Source organism: Mesoplodon bidens (genome assembly GCF_964165515.1).
Source record: "Mesoplodon bidens genome assembly, chromosome: 20".
NCBI lineage: Eukaryota > Metazoa > Chordata > Mammalia > Artiodactyla > Ziphiidae > Mesoplodon > Mesoplodon bidens.
The window spans coordinates 17,954,962-17,967,676 of NC_138181.1; the positions used below are offsets into that span (position 1 = coordinate 17,954,962).

Consider the following 12,715-nt stretch of genomic DNA (forward strand, 5'->3'; position numbering starts at 1 on the left):
AAGAGAGGCCGCGATAGTGAGAGGCCTGCGCACCGCGATGAAGAGTGGCCCCCGCTTGCCGCAACTAGAGAAAGCCCTTGCACAGAAATAAAGACCAACACAGCCATAAATAAATAAATAAATAAATAAATAATAAATTAAATTAAATTAAAAATAAGTAAAATAAAATAAAATTCACTGAGACTGGTTTCATGGCCTAACATATGATCTGTCCTGAAAAATGTTCCATGTGCCCTTGAGAAGAATGTGTATTCTGCTGCTGTTGGATGGAATGTTCTGTATATGTCAGATCCACTTGGTATAAAATATAGTTCAAGTCCAATGTTCCCTTATTGACTTTCTGTCTGGATGATCTATGCATTGTTGAAACTTGGGTTTGAAAATCCCCCACTATTATTATATTGTTCTCTATTGCTCCCTTCAGCTCTATTAGTATTTGCTTAATATATTTAATTAGGTGCTCTGATATTGTGTGCATATACATTTACAGTTGTTATGTCCTTTTGGTGAATTGACCCCTATATCATTTGTAATGACCTTGTTTCTTGTTAATGTTTTAGATTTAAAGTCTGTTTTGTCTGATTATAGGTGTAGCTACCCCTGCTATCTTTTGGTTTCCATTTGCATGGGATGTTTTCTCATCTCTTCACTTTGAGTCTGTGTGTGTCCTGGAAGTGAGTCTCTTATAAGTAGCATATAGTTGTGTCTTGTTTTTTTATCCTTTTGCCCACTCTGTGCTTTTTGACCATGTACATTTAAAGTAATTATTGATAGGTAAAAACCAACTATTGCCATCTTGTTGTTTTCTGGCTGTTTTGTAGTTCTCTTGTTCCTTTCTTACTCTCTTGCTATATTCCTTTGTGAATTGATGATTCTCTATAGTGGTACACTTTGATTCCTTCTTCTCTATCTTGTGTGTATCTACTGTAGGTTTTTGCTTTGTGTTGACCCTGAGGCTTACTTGAAACATTGTATAGGTATAGTAGTCTATCTTAAGCTTATGAGAGTTTAACTTCAATTGCATGCAAAAACTCTACCTTTTTATTTCCCCCATTTTATGTTTTTGACATCACACTTTACAACTTTTTATATTGTGTATCCATTAACAAATTATCGTAGTTATAGCTATCTTTAATACTTTTGTACTTCACCTTTTATCCAGAGTTAACACCACCATATTACAGTATTAAAGTATTCTGAATCTAACTATATATGTACCTTTACTAGTGTGTTGTTTATTCATACATTTTATGTTACCAGTTACAGCCCTTTCATTTCCCCTTGAGTAAGTCCGTTTTGCATTTCTCATAAGGCAGGTCTAGTGGTGATAAACTTCCTCAGCTTTTATTTGGGAAACTTTTATTTTGCCTTCATTTCTGAAAGACAGCTTGACTGGATTAAGTATTCTTGATTGGCACTTTCTTTCTTTCAGTACTTTGAGTATATCATTCCATTCTCTTCTAGTCTGCAAGATCTCTGCTGAGAAATCTGATTATAGCTTTACTGGGGGTTCCCTTGAATGAGAGAAAAAAATTTCTCTCGCTGCTTTTAAAATCTTCTCTTTGTCTCTGATTTTAGACAGTTTTAAATAAAACTGTCTAATAAAAATTTTAATTTTAATGTTATTTAAAAAAATTTAAATAAAATTATAGTGTCTTAGAGAAGATCATTTTTAGACTGAAATTTTGGGGTGACCTGTTAGCTTCATGAACTTGGATATCTCCTGAGGTTTGGGAAGTTCTCAGCCATTATTTCTTTAAATAAGCTTTCTTCACTTTTCTCCTTCTATCCTTCTTATGGGAATCCAACAACGTATAGATTGTTTTATTAATGGTGTCCCATAAGCTCTGTAGGCTTTCTTCAGTCTTTTCTTTTTTCTTTTTGCTCCTCTGGCTGGATAATTTTAAACAATCTGTCTTTGAGCTCACTGATTTTTTTCTTCTGCTTAGTCTAGTCTGCTGTTGAAGCTCTCTGTTGAACTCTTCAGTTCAGTCATTGTATTCTTTACCTTCAAAATTCCTCTTTGGTTCTGTTTTATGTTCTCTTTCTCTTTCTTTCCTCATTTTGTTCTTATATTCTTTTCCTGATATTGTTAAAGTATTTATCTGTGTTTTCTTATAGCTCCCTGAGCATCTTTAGAACAATTTTGAATTCTTTGTAGTGCAAATCCTGTATCTCCATTTTGGGGGGGGCCATTTACTGGAGGTTTACTGTATTTCTTTGGTGGAGTCATGTTTCCCTGATTCTTCATGGTCCTTTAGCCTTGCATAGGTGTCTGCACATTTAAAGAAGAGACTTTATGGACTTACTTTGCTAAGAAAAGACCTTCACCTGGGGTGGGGACATGCCGGAGAGTGCTGTGGCCCTGGGTTAGTGCTGCAGGGTGCCAAGTGGAGGGGCATGTGGTGGCTACATGTCTTGGGGATTGTGGTGTAACTCAGTAGATCAGGCCATTGGGTTCCACAACATCGACAATTTGTGTGGTCTTTGGCAAGCACTGCCAGGGGTCTGCAGAGGTTACAATGGCTGTTGGGGTTCTCAGCATCACCTCCAGGTCCATAAACTAGGGAGAGGACCAGAGTAAGCAGCAGTAGTGGCCCAAGCTGGTTTGTATGCACACACTCGGCTGTGCGGGCCAGTTGCAGGTGCCTCAGTTGTGACAGGGCTGGTTATAAACACACATGTATAGTTGCCTTACAATGTTGTGTTAATTTCTCCTGTACAGCAAAGTGAATCAGCTATTATGTACATATATCCCCTCTTTTTTGGATTTCCTTCTCATTTAGGTCACCACAGAGCATTGAGTAGAGTTCCCTGTGCTATACAGTAGGTCCTCATTAGTTATCTATTTTATGCATAGTGTCAACAGTGTATATATGTCAATCCCAATCTCCCAATTCATCCCACCCCTCCTTTCCCCCTTGGTATCCATATGTTTGTTCGCTACATCTGTGTCTCTGTTTCTGCTTTGTAAATAAGGTCGTCTGTACCAATGTTTTCACATTCCACATATATGCATTATCGTACATTCCACAAATATACGATACTTGTTTTTCGCTTTCTGACTCCCTTCACTCTGTATGACAATCTCTAGGTCCATCCACATCTCTACAAATGACCCAGTTTCGTTCCTTTTTACGGCTGAGTGATATTCCATGTGTATCTGTACCACATCTTCTTTATCTATTCCTCTATTGATGGACATTAAGGTTGTTTCTGATAAAAATTTTTAAAAAAAGAAAGAAAAATTAAAAAAAGAAGACATTAAACTGTATATCAACAATCCCATAAAAATTGAAGCTAGGCCCGCTTTCTTAGTGTAGCAGAAAAAGCCTTGTACTAGAAGCCAGAGAACAAATTTCTACTCCTGGTTCTGCCACTACATTGTTATGTGATCCTGGATGAGCTATTTTGGCATCTTGGCCATTGTTTTTCTCATCAGTGATACTTATTTAACCTTTGGGGTCAGGGACCCCTCTGAGAATTTGATGAAGCTATAACCCCTCTTCCCAGGGAAGTGCACATGAACACAGAGCTTTGCACAGAATTTTAAGGTTTTTGGGCTCCCCACAATAGCCAACCTGGGACTTTTCCTGTGTAAGTGCACCCCAGGTCAGGAACTCATGGACAGGAGGATCATTACAGCCTCTTCCAGCTCTAGTGGGCTCAGCTTTGTGAATCTGCAAGCAGAAGACAGTGCTGAGGAATTTATTTGAGAAAAAAGAGGAATAAGGAAGAAGAGGAGCAAAAGGAAAGGAAAAGAGAAAAAGAGAAGTTCTGTTTCTTAGTAACTGAAAAAATATTTAAGAACCCACTTGTTAGATGAACACTTACGTGAACGAAATGCAATATAATTAAATTTCACGTTAGAAAGGAAAATGTAATGTAACATGTTAACTCATTTTAAAGTTATACTCTCTTGGGAACAATAAGATAACTTACAGTGAATAAAATACAGAAAGGAAAATGGAAGCAAAAAGCATTTACTGTAACTAAACGATGATCTCAAAATGTGATTAAATACTTAGAATTCTATGATTTAAAAAAAATCAAATGAACACACATGTAGCAGTGGGGGCCAGGGCAGATATCAAGGCAAGTAAGTGCCAATGGCAGGTGCACTGACAGCTTTGGGGGGGCGCTGGCTGTTGATGTGCATTACTGTGACTGCTGGATCTTGCCATGGACATGTAGCTGTGGAGGCCTGATGGGAGCCAGGGGTATCCATCACTGTGGAAGGGCTAGCTGCAGGTGAGCCTAGTGGTGCAGGCCAGTGATGGAGGACAGGGCTGGATCTGGGCCTACATGCTGCTGTAGGGCCTTGGTTATCAGCAGGGTCTTGCCATGGTGTACACATAGGAATTTAGGTTGGTGACAGGTGTAAGCGCACAGTTCTACCACTCATTCATTGTGCTTTGCTAACTTATATAGCTTTTCATCAATATGAGTTTTATCCAAGTCTTTTACATTTACAGTTGTCCCTTGGTACCCATGGGAGATTGGTTCCAGGACCTGCCCCAAATACCAAAATCTGCAGATGCTCAGGTCCCATAGTTGGTTCTCCATATCCACGAGTTCTGCATCCTCAGATTCAACCAATCATGGATTGTAAATTAAGTTTGCAGTCAATAGTTGGTTGAATCCGTGGATGCAGAACCAACCAATACAGTGAGCCAACTGTATATTGATTGAAAATACTCTGTGTACGGGAATTCCCTGGCAGTCCAGTGGTTAGGACTTCGTGCTTTCACTGCCGAGGGTGCAGGTTCAGTCCCTGGTCGGGGAACTAAGATCCTGTAAGGCATGCACGGTGGCACGGCCAAAAAAAGAAAAAAAAAGACAGAGGACTATTTGGATTCATTTTACCTATCGTCTCTGAAATGGAATTGTTGAAACTCAGAGCCGCTGTCATTTAACAAGTTAACATAGATCCTAGTGTCTGAATAACTTTGAAAGTCAACCTTTTACAAACCTTTTTAGACCTAGAAATAGTTCTAAAGGTTAATTTTTAATTGGTAATTTTGATTGTGTAAATCATATTTAGTCCTAAGTTTTTTTCAAGTGTAATTCTGAATATACATTGAAAAGTACAAAGTTTTTAACAGTATTATTACTAACACAAACCTCCAGGGAATAGTTTCTACTTGAATTTATACAGGTTTTAGGATCTTTATTAAGTTGTATTTTTTTCATTCTACGCAGTCCATTAACAGGATATAATGTTCAGCCAATAAGGTGACTAGGTAACACAAAGAATTATTTGGTCCAGAATGTCAACGGCACCACTGCTCTAGGGTTTACATTACAGGCATACCTCGGAGGTATCACAGGTTCAGTTCCAGAGCACAATAAAGAGATTCACACAAAGTTTTTGGCTTCCCAGTGCATATAAAGTTACGTTTACATTATAGTGTAAGTGTGCAATAGCATTAAAAAAACAATGTACACACCTTAATTTAAAAATGCATTATTGCTAAAAAATACTAACCATCATCTGAGCCTTCAGTGAATCATAGTAGTAACATCAAATATCACAGATTGATCACCATAACAAATATAATAATAATGAAGGAAGTTTGAAATACTGCAAGAATTACCCAGATGTGACACAGGGACACAAAGTGAACAAATGCTGGAAAAATGGTGCCAATAGACTTGCTTGACGCAAGGTTGCCACAAACCTTAGGTTCATAAAAAATGCAATATCTGTGAAGCCCAATGCAGTGAAGTACAATAAAACAAGGTATACCTGTATACATCTTTATCACAACACACCTTGACATAATGTGATTCATGTGTGCTGTAAGAACCTTACAACAATATATTTTGATTTCCTCCCTCCCTCTCATGCTTTGTGCTTTTGCTGTGGGAGTTCTTCCAGAGCCTAAGAAAAACCACATGAGAAATTAGGAAAATAGAAAAAAGTATTGTAATTCTTCTGTGAGAATTAAACCTTAACAATCAACATAGAGATCTTAGTGGTTTACAGAGTCTAACGTCAAGCTAAAAACAAGAGCAGGAAATGATGATGGTGGAGTTGAAAGTTAAGGCTGACATTTCCAGAACTGAGAGAAATGGTCATGATCTCATCGGTGAGTCTTGCTTGTTATTGTTGCTGTGTGTTTTGTTGCCATGGGCCTGTCTACTGTTAAAGGTGAATTATTTTTGCAAATAAATATTAATACACTAATGTGCATAGTATACTTATACAAATTCTTTGAGTGGTGTTCCAGGAAATAACAAATATAGGTAGCACATGGTTTTCAAGAGCAGTTTTCCTTTTGTGGTATGCACACCACTTTCTCGATTCTGTAGCTTCTCCATTGCTGATAATCTTTTGGAATCACACTTCTGTCCCAGTGATTGAACCTCTCTGTCGTTATCACCTGCTGTGGCAGTTGCTGCCACTGCTGCTGCTCCTGAGCAGGCCATGTAGAACTCCCTTCCCCGGTGCACCAATTGGAGGAGAAGGATAGGTGTTTTATATGTTTCAGTGATTCTCGTGGAATGTGGGTAAACGTTCAACAGTGTCTGTACTCTAGATTATAACCTTTTCTGAGAATGATTCATAATTTTCATAGTGCCAAGATAGAAACCTGTAAACAAATTCTAGCTTGCTTCTCCCAGCTGTGACCTAGATCCCTGGAGAATAGAGAATGGCCCTAATAATTGACCATGTATAAGTGTATTGTGTATGTGTCTCTCTCTGTGTATATTTAAGAAATGCATGTCCTTCCCTCTGTGACACAAATAAGAACTTTGGCTCCAGAACTTAATGGACAAGAATTGGCATATATATTTCCGACTCTGTCACTTTACTCTTTTGGCAAGTTTTAACCCTCTGAACCTCATATTTCTCATTTTAAAAATGTGTGTAACAATGACAATAATAATAATAATAGCAGTAATTCAGTTCTTGGGGATTTGAGAACAAAATGACAAAATGCCTGTAACGGTTAAGTCTTAACAGTGCTGGGGATATTAGCATTCAGGAAATGTTAGCCCTTATTTCCATTGGCCTACACAAGTAGTTATTGAACTATTTTCTGAATTCTTTCCTTAGATGATTTTTCAGCCTAACTTGTTACCATAGGATAGTTACCACAACTGTAGCAAGCTAACTCAAGTATTCATCTTCTCCTTGAAAATTCTGTTGATGTTCTCATTTAATTACACGCTGTTTGCTTTAGGTCGGAGATGCGTGGGAGTGGAAGACACAGAGAACTTGAAGAACATTTCTGCTTTTTAGCACTTCCTCACAGTGATGTGGCTGAGATATATCAGAATGGAATAAGTACCAGAACATCTACATTGACGATACTAGGCAACCCTCTTCTTGGAATTTATATATTTAGACATGTTGATGTGGCCTTGAATTTTGCTCACAGTAGAAGGATTACTGTAGAAAGTATTATAATTTTTAAGGTTGGTAGCACAAAACAAATACTAAATATTATATTCAGTTTGCTTTAAATTGACCTAAATGTATTTTACTTTCAATATGAATTATTAATGTTTTAAAGTTGCATTGTATAAAATAAATATTAATTATTTATTACTATCATCATCATCATTTGAAATTTTCCCCTATTTTTTTTTTTTTGCGGTATGCGGGCCTCTCACTGTTGTGGCCTCTCCCATTGTGGAGCACAGGCTCCGGATGCGCATGCTCAGCGGCCATGGCTCACAGGCCCAGCCGCTCCACGGCATGTGAGATCTTCCCGGACCAGGGCACGAACCCATGTCCCCTGCATCAGCAGGGGGACTCTCAACCACTGCCCCACCAGGGAAGCCCTCCCCTATTTTTGACTCTAGTGGGTGTGCAGCATAAAAGTCTTCAAGTAAACAAAGGCAGCCTTTATCATATTGGTTTTCCTAATGTATATTTTTTCTCTCCTAATTGACCTTCTTATCTTTCTCTCTTTTGTTCAGACTATAATTAATACCAGAGTGTTCTAAGTGTCTTTCCTCAAAACATTGGTATTAATAATTCTGACTTAAGCCAAAGTTGCTACACTCTTACTGTTTATTTTACTTAATAGTGTTACACAATATTAATTTCTTTGTTTTGATAATTTTGCCATGCTTATATAAGATGTTAACATTAGGAAAAACAGGATAGAGGTATATGGGATCTCTGAACTGTTTTGCAACTTTTCTTAAAGTCTAAAATTACTCAAAATTGAAAAAAAAATCTTACAGTAGAATTGTAAGCATCAACAGACAAACTGGTTAAGATATACTTTTTTGTTAATTGCAGCTTTGCCAGAACTACTAAAATCACAGTAAGTAGGCAGGATCCTCAGTTGTGTAACTTAGGATGTGTGTACATTCACATAAAACCAACGGTTCATTTGGTATAATTTAATTATTTTTTAGACCTCAGGTATTATCAAATTCATAAAGCATAATTTATTTTTATTTTTTATTTTATTTTATTTTGGGGGGGGGGCGGTGGTACGTGGGCCTCTCACTGTTGTGGCCTCTCCCATTGCAGAGCACAGGCTCCGGACGTGCAGGCTCAGCAGCCATGGCTCACGGGCCTAGTCGCTCCGCGGCATGTGGGATCTTCCCGGACCAGGGCACAAACCCGTGTCCCCTGCATCGGCAGGCGGACTCTCAACCACTGCGCCTCCAGGGAAGCCCTATTTTTATTTTTATATTAAAAAATAATACATACTGATTTTAGAAAATTTGGAACTTACTAAGAAGCTCCAAAAAGCCCATTAATAACGACACAATTTTTTTGTATACCTATACTTAGTCTTCTGCTCATATATATGGATATACATTGTATAATGGTCATTAAAATACATTCTTTTTTTTTTTTGCGGTACGCGTGCCTCTCACTGTTGTGGCCTCTTCCCATTGCGGAGCACAGGCTCCAGATGCGCAGGCTCAGCGGCTGTGGCTCACGGGCCCAGCCGCGCCATGGCATGTGGGGTCTTCCCAGACCAGGGAACAAACCCGTGTCCCCTGCATCGGCAGGCGGACTCTCAACCACTGCGCCACCAGGGAAGCCCCAAAATACATTCTTTATATATTATGTAACTTGCTTTTTTCATTGATTATAAAATCAACATTTTCCATGTCATTAAATAAATATTCTTCTGTAATATACTTTTGAACGACTACATAGTATTCCCCTGTACAACTCTACCATAAATTTGTGCAACACATTTTTTAATGTTGGAATATAAATTACTTGGTTTTCTTATTTTTGTACTTTTAAATACTACTTTGATTATTCATGTAGGTACATTTTACACACACCTGTGATTATTTGCTAAGAATTAATTGACTAATTCCTATGTGTCAAATTAGGAGTCAGAGGTATGTGTACACTTTCACAGCTTTCGATATGAAATGCCCAGTTGTCCTGAGAAAGGTTGTACTAATTGACATTCCGTTCCACAGCCTGTGGGGGATGTCTGTTATCTCACATCATCACTAACTCTGTGTATTATATTTTTTAAAAGATATTTGCCAGTCTTAATATGTGATAGTTTCTCATTGTTGGTTCAGTTTTTTATTCTTTTTCATAGTTATTGCTGAGCTTAACATTCTGCGTATATTCATTGGCAATATTTAGTGAACTGCCTATTATTAATATCCTTTGCTAGATTCTTGGTTTTTCCTTTCTTTGTTTCTAGTTGATTCATAAGCATTATCAATTCATTAAAGTGAATGTTGAGAGCTAGGCTATTCTGTGTATAATGTTTTATCGCTTATTGTTTTCTTTTTTAAATAAACATTTTATTTTGTAATAAATTGAAATTTACAGAAAAATTATGAAGGTAGTACAGAAAGGTCCTGTATACAATTTAACCAGCTTCCCCTAATGTTAACATTTCATATAACTATGGCACCTCTGTTAAAACTAAGAAACTGAAACTAACAGTGTGTATGTCAATTATATCTCAATTTTAAAAATAATAAAATAAAATGAAAAGAAACTAACATTGATACAGTACTATTTACTGCAGACTATTCAGCTTTTGCCAGTTTTTCCACTAATGTTTTTTTCTCTTCCAGTATCCAAATACAGGGTACCACATTACATTTAGTATTGTTTTCAATTTTGAATGAATTATTAGCATATTAAAAAATAAAAGTAATAGAATTGCTGACTTAAATAAAATTTGTAGTTGTTTTCATATTAATTGCACTTTCCCCCCACCTTTTATCACTTAATTAGTTCATGTTTTTTTAAATTTTTATACTCATTTGATGTACAGAAGTTTTGGAATATTTTACAGTGAAATTTGTTTTTAGTTCATGTTTTTTTGGCAATATGCTTAGAAAAGAATCCTCACTTGGAAGTTAGATAAATATTTGCTTGTATTTCTTTCTACAGTGTTTATATTACTTAAATGTTTACCTTGTTAGGTATTTATTTTGGTTTATAGGTTGAGAGGAATTTCATTTTTTTCAAGTCCATACCATTTATTGAATAATCTGGTTTTGCTTCATTTGTTTCAAATGATGCTTTTAATATCATATTATATTTTTATAGATGCTTGGACTTATCTGGGCTTTTTATTTTGTGTGGCTTTTTCCCCCTCTCTGCCTTTTTTTGTGGTAGTACCGTTCTTTTAAAAAGTAATATCTGGAAGTGCATGTCACCTTTCCTGTTCCATCATTCTCTATTTCTGACCCAAATTTTTTTTCAAAAAATTGTTTCCAAAATTTTATATGTTATTCTTGTTTAGTCTTCCAGGGAAGTTTTTAAACTAAAACTCATTTCTACAAATGGATTTTCTGAAATTTTTATTGAAACTACTATAGTCTTTGAGTTTAATTTAAGGGGGAATTGACATAATTACAATAAGTCATGCCATTCATCTGGGACATGGATTATCTCTCCATTGGAACTTCTTTCCTTAAAAAAGAAGCTAGCTTTACTTTCCTAGTATGAGAGTTTAAAGTGTTTCGGTATATTTTTATTTACCTTCTTTTTGCCTTTTTTTTTTTCCAGGTTCTTTTTGGAAAAGTGAAGAAAATTCAGCCTTCAGTGGATAAAAACAAAGTTTCTTTGGATCCTTCTCCTAACTTTGACTGCCATATGTCAAGAAGTGTACCCTCTTTGAAAGATACCATTGAACTACAAGCCTACAGTTCAGCAGTATGTTAACTTTTTGGTTCATTTGCCAACTTGAAAGTCACATGCCTCACACTGTATGATACAAGCCTTGAAACAACTGCCCAAAATATTAAATGGAAATCTCTTACTTCATTCACCATAATATGACCTAAATAAATAGATAGTAAAAGCTGTTTTAATATTTGCGATCTCAGAACATTAATAAAGAGGCTTCCAGATTTACATTAACTTCATTCTAAGTTCAGTGGCTGCTTTTATTTAGATGTTTCGTAGATGAATTCCTAACTTTGCAGAACAAAAAAGGCTACTTTGAAATGTTATTGATCTTCGCAAAAGGAGAAAAGGCTTATGTATTAGTCATTACATGGTAGACTAATTGCTACACAGTAATTTTCTGTCATATGTTACTGAGACACTTAGTAGACCTTTAATCTTTTATAGAAGATTAAATTATGTAATACATACTATATATAATCATATATATGATTAAATGAGGATAAATATTTTAGAAACATATATATGCTCCCACATGTAAGATGTATTAAGCTATTGTTATTTTTCTAATTGACTTTTCCTCCCAAATAAAATATAGTGGTTCCCAGCATATGCAAAACATTGAAGTTTTAATGAAAAAATACTTTTTTATTTAAAAAACAGATTGTGTCTGTTTCTGCTGATATTGGAAGCCTATCAAGGAAAAAATATGCTGTGGGGAAAAAAATTCCTCTTCAGGAAAACTAGGGTTGAAGAAGGCAGGGAGAGTGGGGTTGTATGGAAGCTGATTAATAAATAACAACATACAGTATCTAGATTTTTTAAAATAGGAGCTTATTCAAGTCTGCAAAAATTAATCAGCATAAAAATGTTCTCTTCCTTCTTTATCTTTTAGGTATACTTCTATGAATATAATAACCTTTCAAAGCCAGTAGATAAACCTAGGCAGTGTCTTCCATATGCAATAGTAACAGTAAAATTTATTGGTCAAAAAGTAGATAATGGACACCTTATGACATCTTTGAGATTCCTCTCAACAGGACTTCCTAAGAGGGCTGGTAAGATACATATATTTTTCTACTTCAGTAGCGTTTGTGGTGGTCTTACAGCTTCTGAATATGATTTTCTAATACATTATGAATATTTAAACAAAATAGTTGTGCTTTACCTGTTTTCAATTTTATATATCTAGAATCACATTGCAGCTATTTTTTTTTTTTTTTTTTTTTTTTTGCGGTACGCAGGCTTCTCACTGTGGCCTCTCCCGTCGCGGAGCACAGGCTCCGGACGCGCAGGCTCAGCGGCCATGGCTCACGGGCCCAGCCGCTCCACAGCATGTGGGATCTTCCCGGACCGGGGCACGAACCCGTGTCCCCTGCATCGGCAGGCGGGCTCTCAACCACTGCGCCACCAGGGGAGCCCATTGCAGCTATTTTTGTTACTTCTTTTGCTCAGTGTTAGGTTTGTGTGATTCTTCCACGCTGATATGTATAACTGTAGTTTCCTCATTTTCACTCATATATTTGTGTACACACACACACACACACACACACACACACCATATTATTGAATTTTGTGACTATACACTATTCCTATGAGATGTTTTGACATTTTGTA

General features: G+C 36.5%; 1 protein-coding gene across 1 annotated transcript in view; it reads left to right on the top strand.

Moving 5' to 3' along the window:
* Window positions 1-12,715, top strand: part of TEX15 (testis expressed 15, meiosis and synapsis associated) — a gene marked incomplete at its 3' end in the record, with an annotated part of 43,339 nt that overhangs the window by 16,125 nt on the left and 14,499 nt on the right. Inside the window, 3 exon segments of the mRNA XM_081220911.1 lie at window positions 7,191-7,425; window positions 10,979-11,125; window positions 11,994-12,156. Of these exon segments, the coding sequence (XP_081077037.1) occupies window positions 7,191-7,425; window positions 10,979-11,125; window positions 11,994-12,156 (545 nt within the window).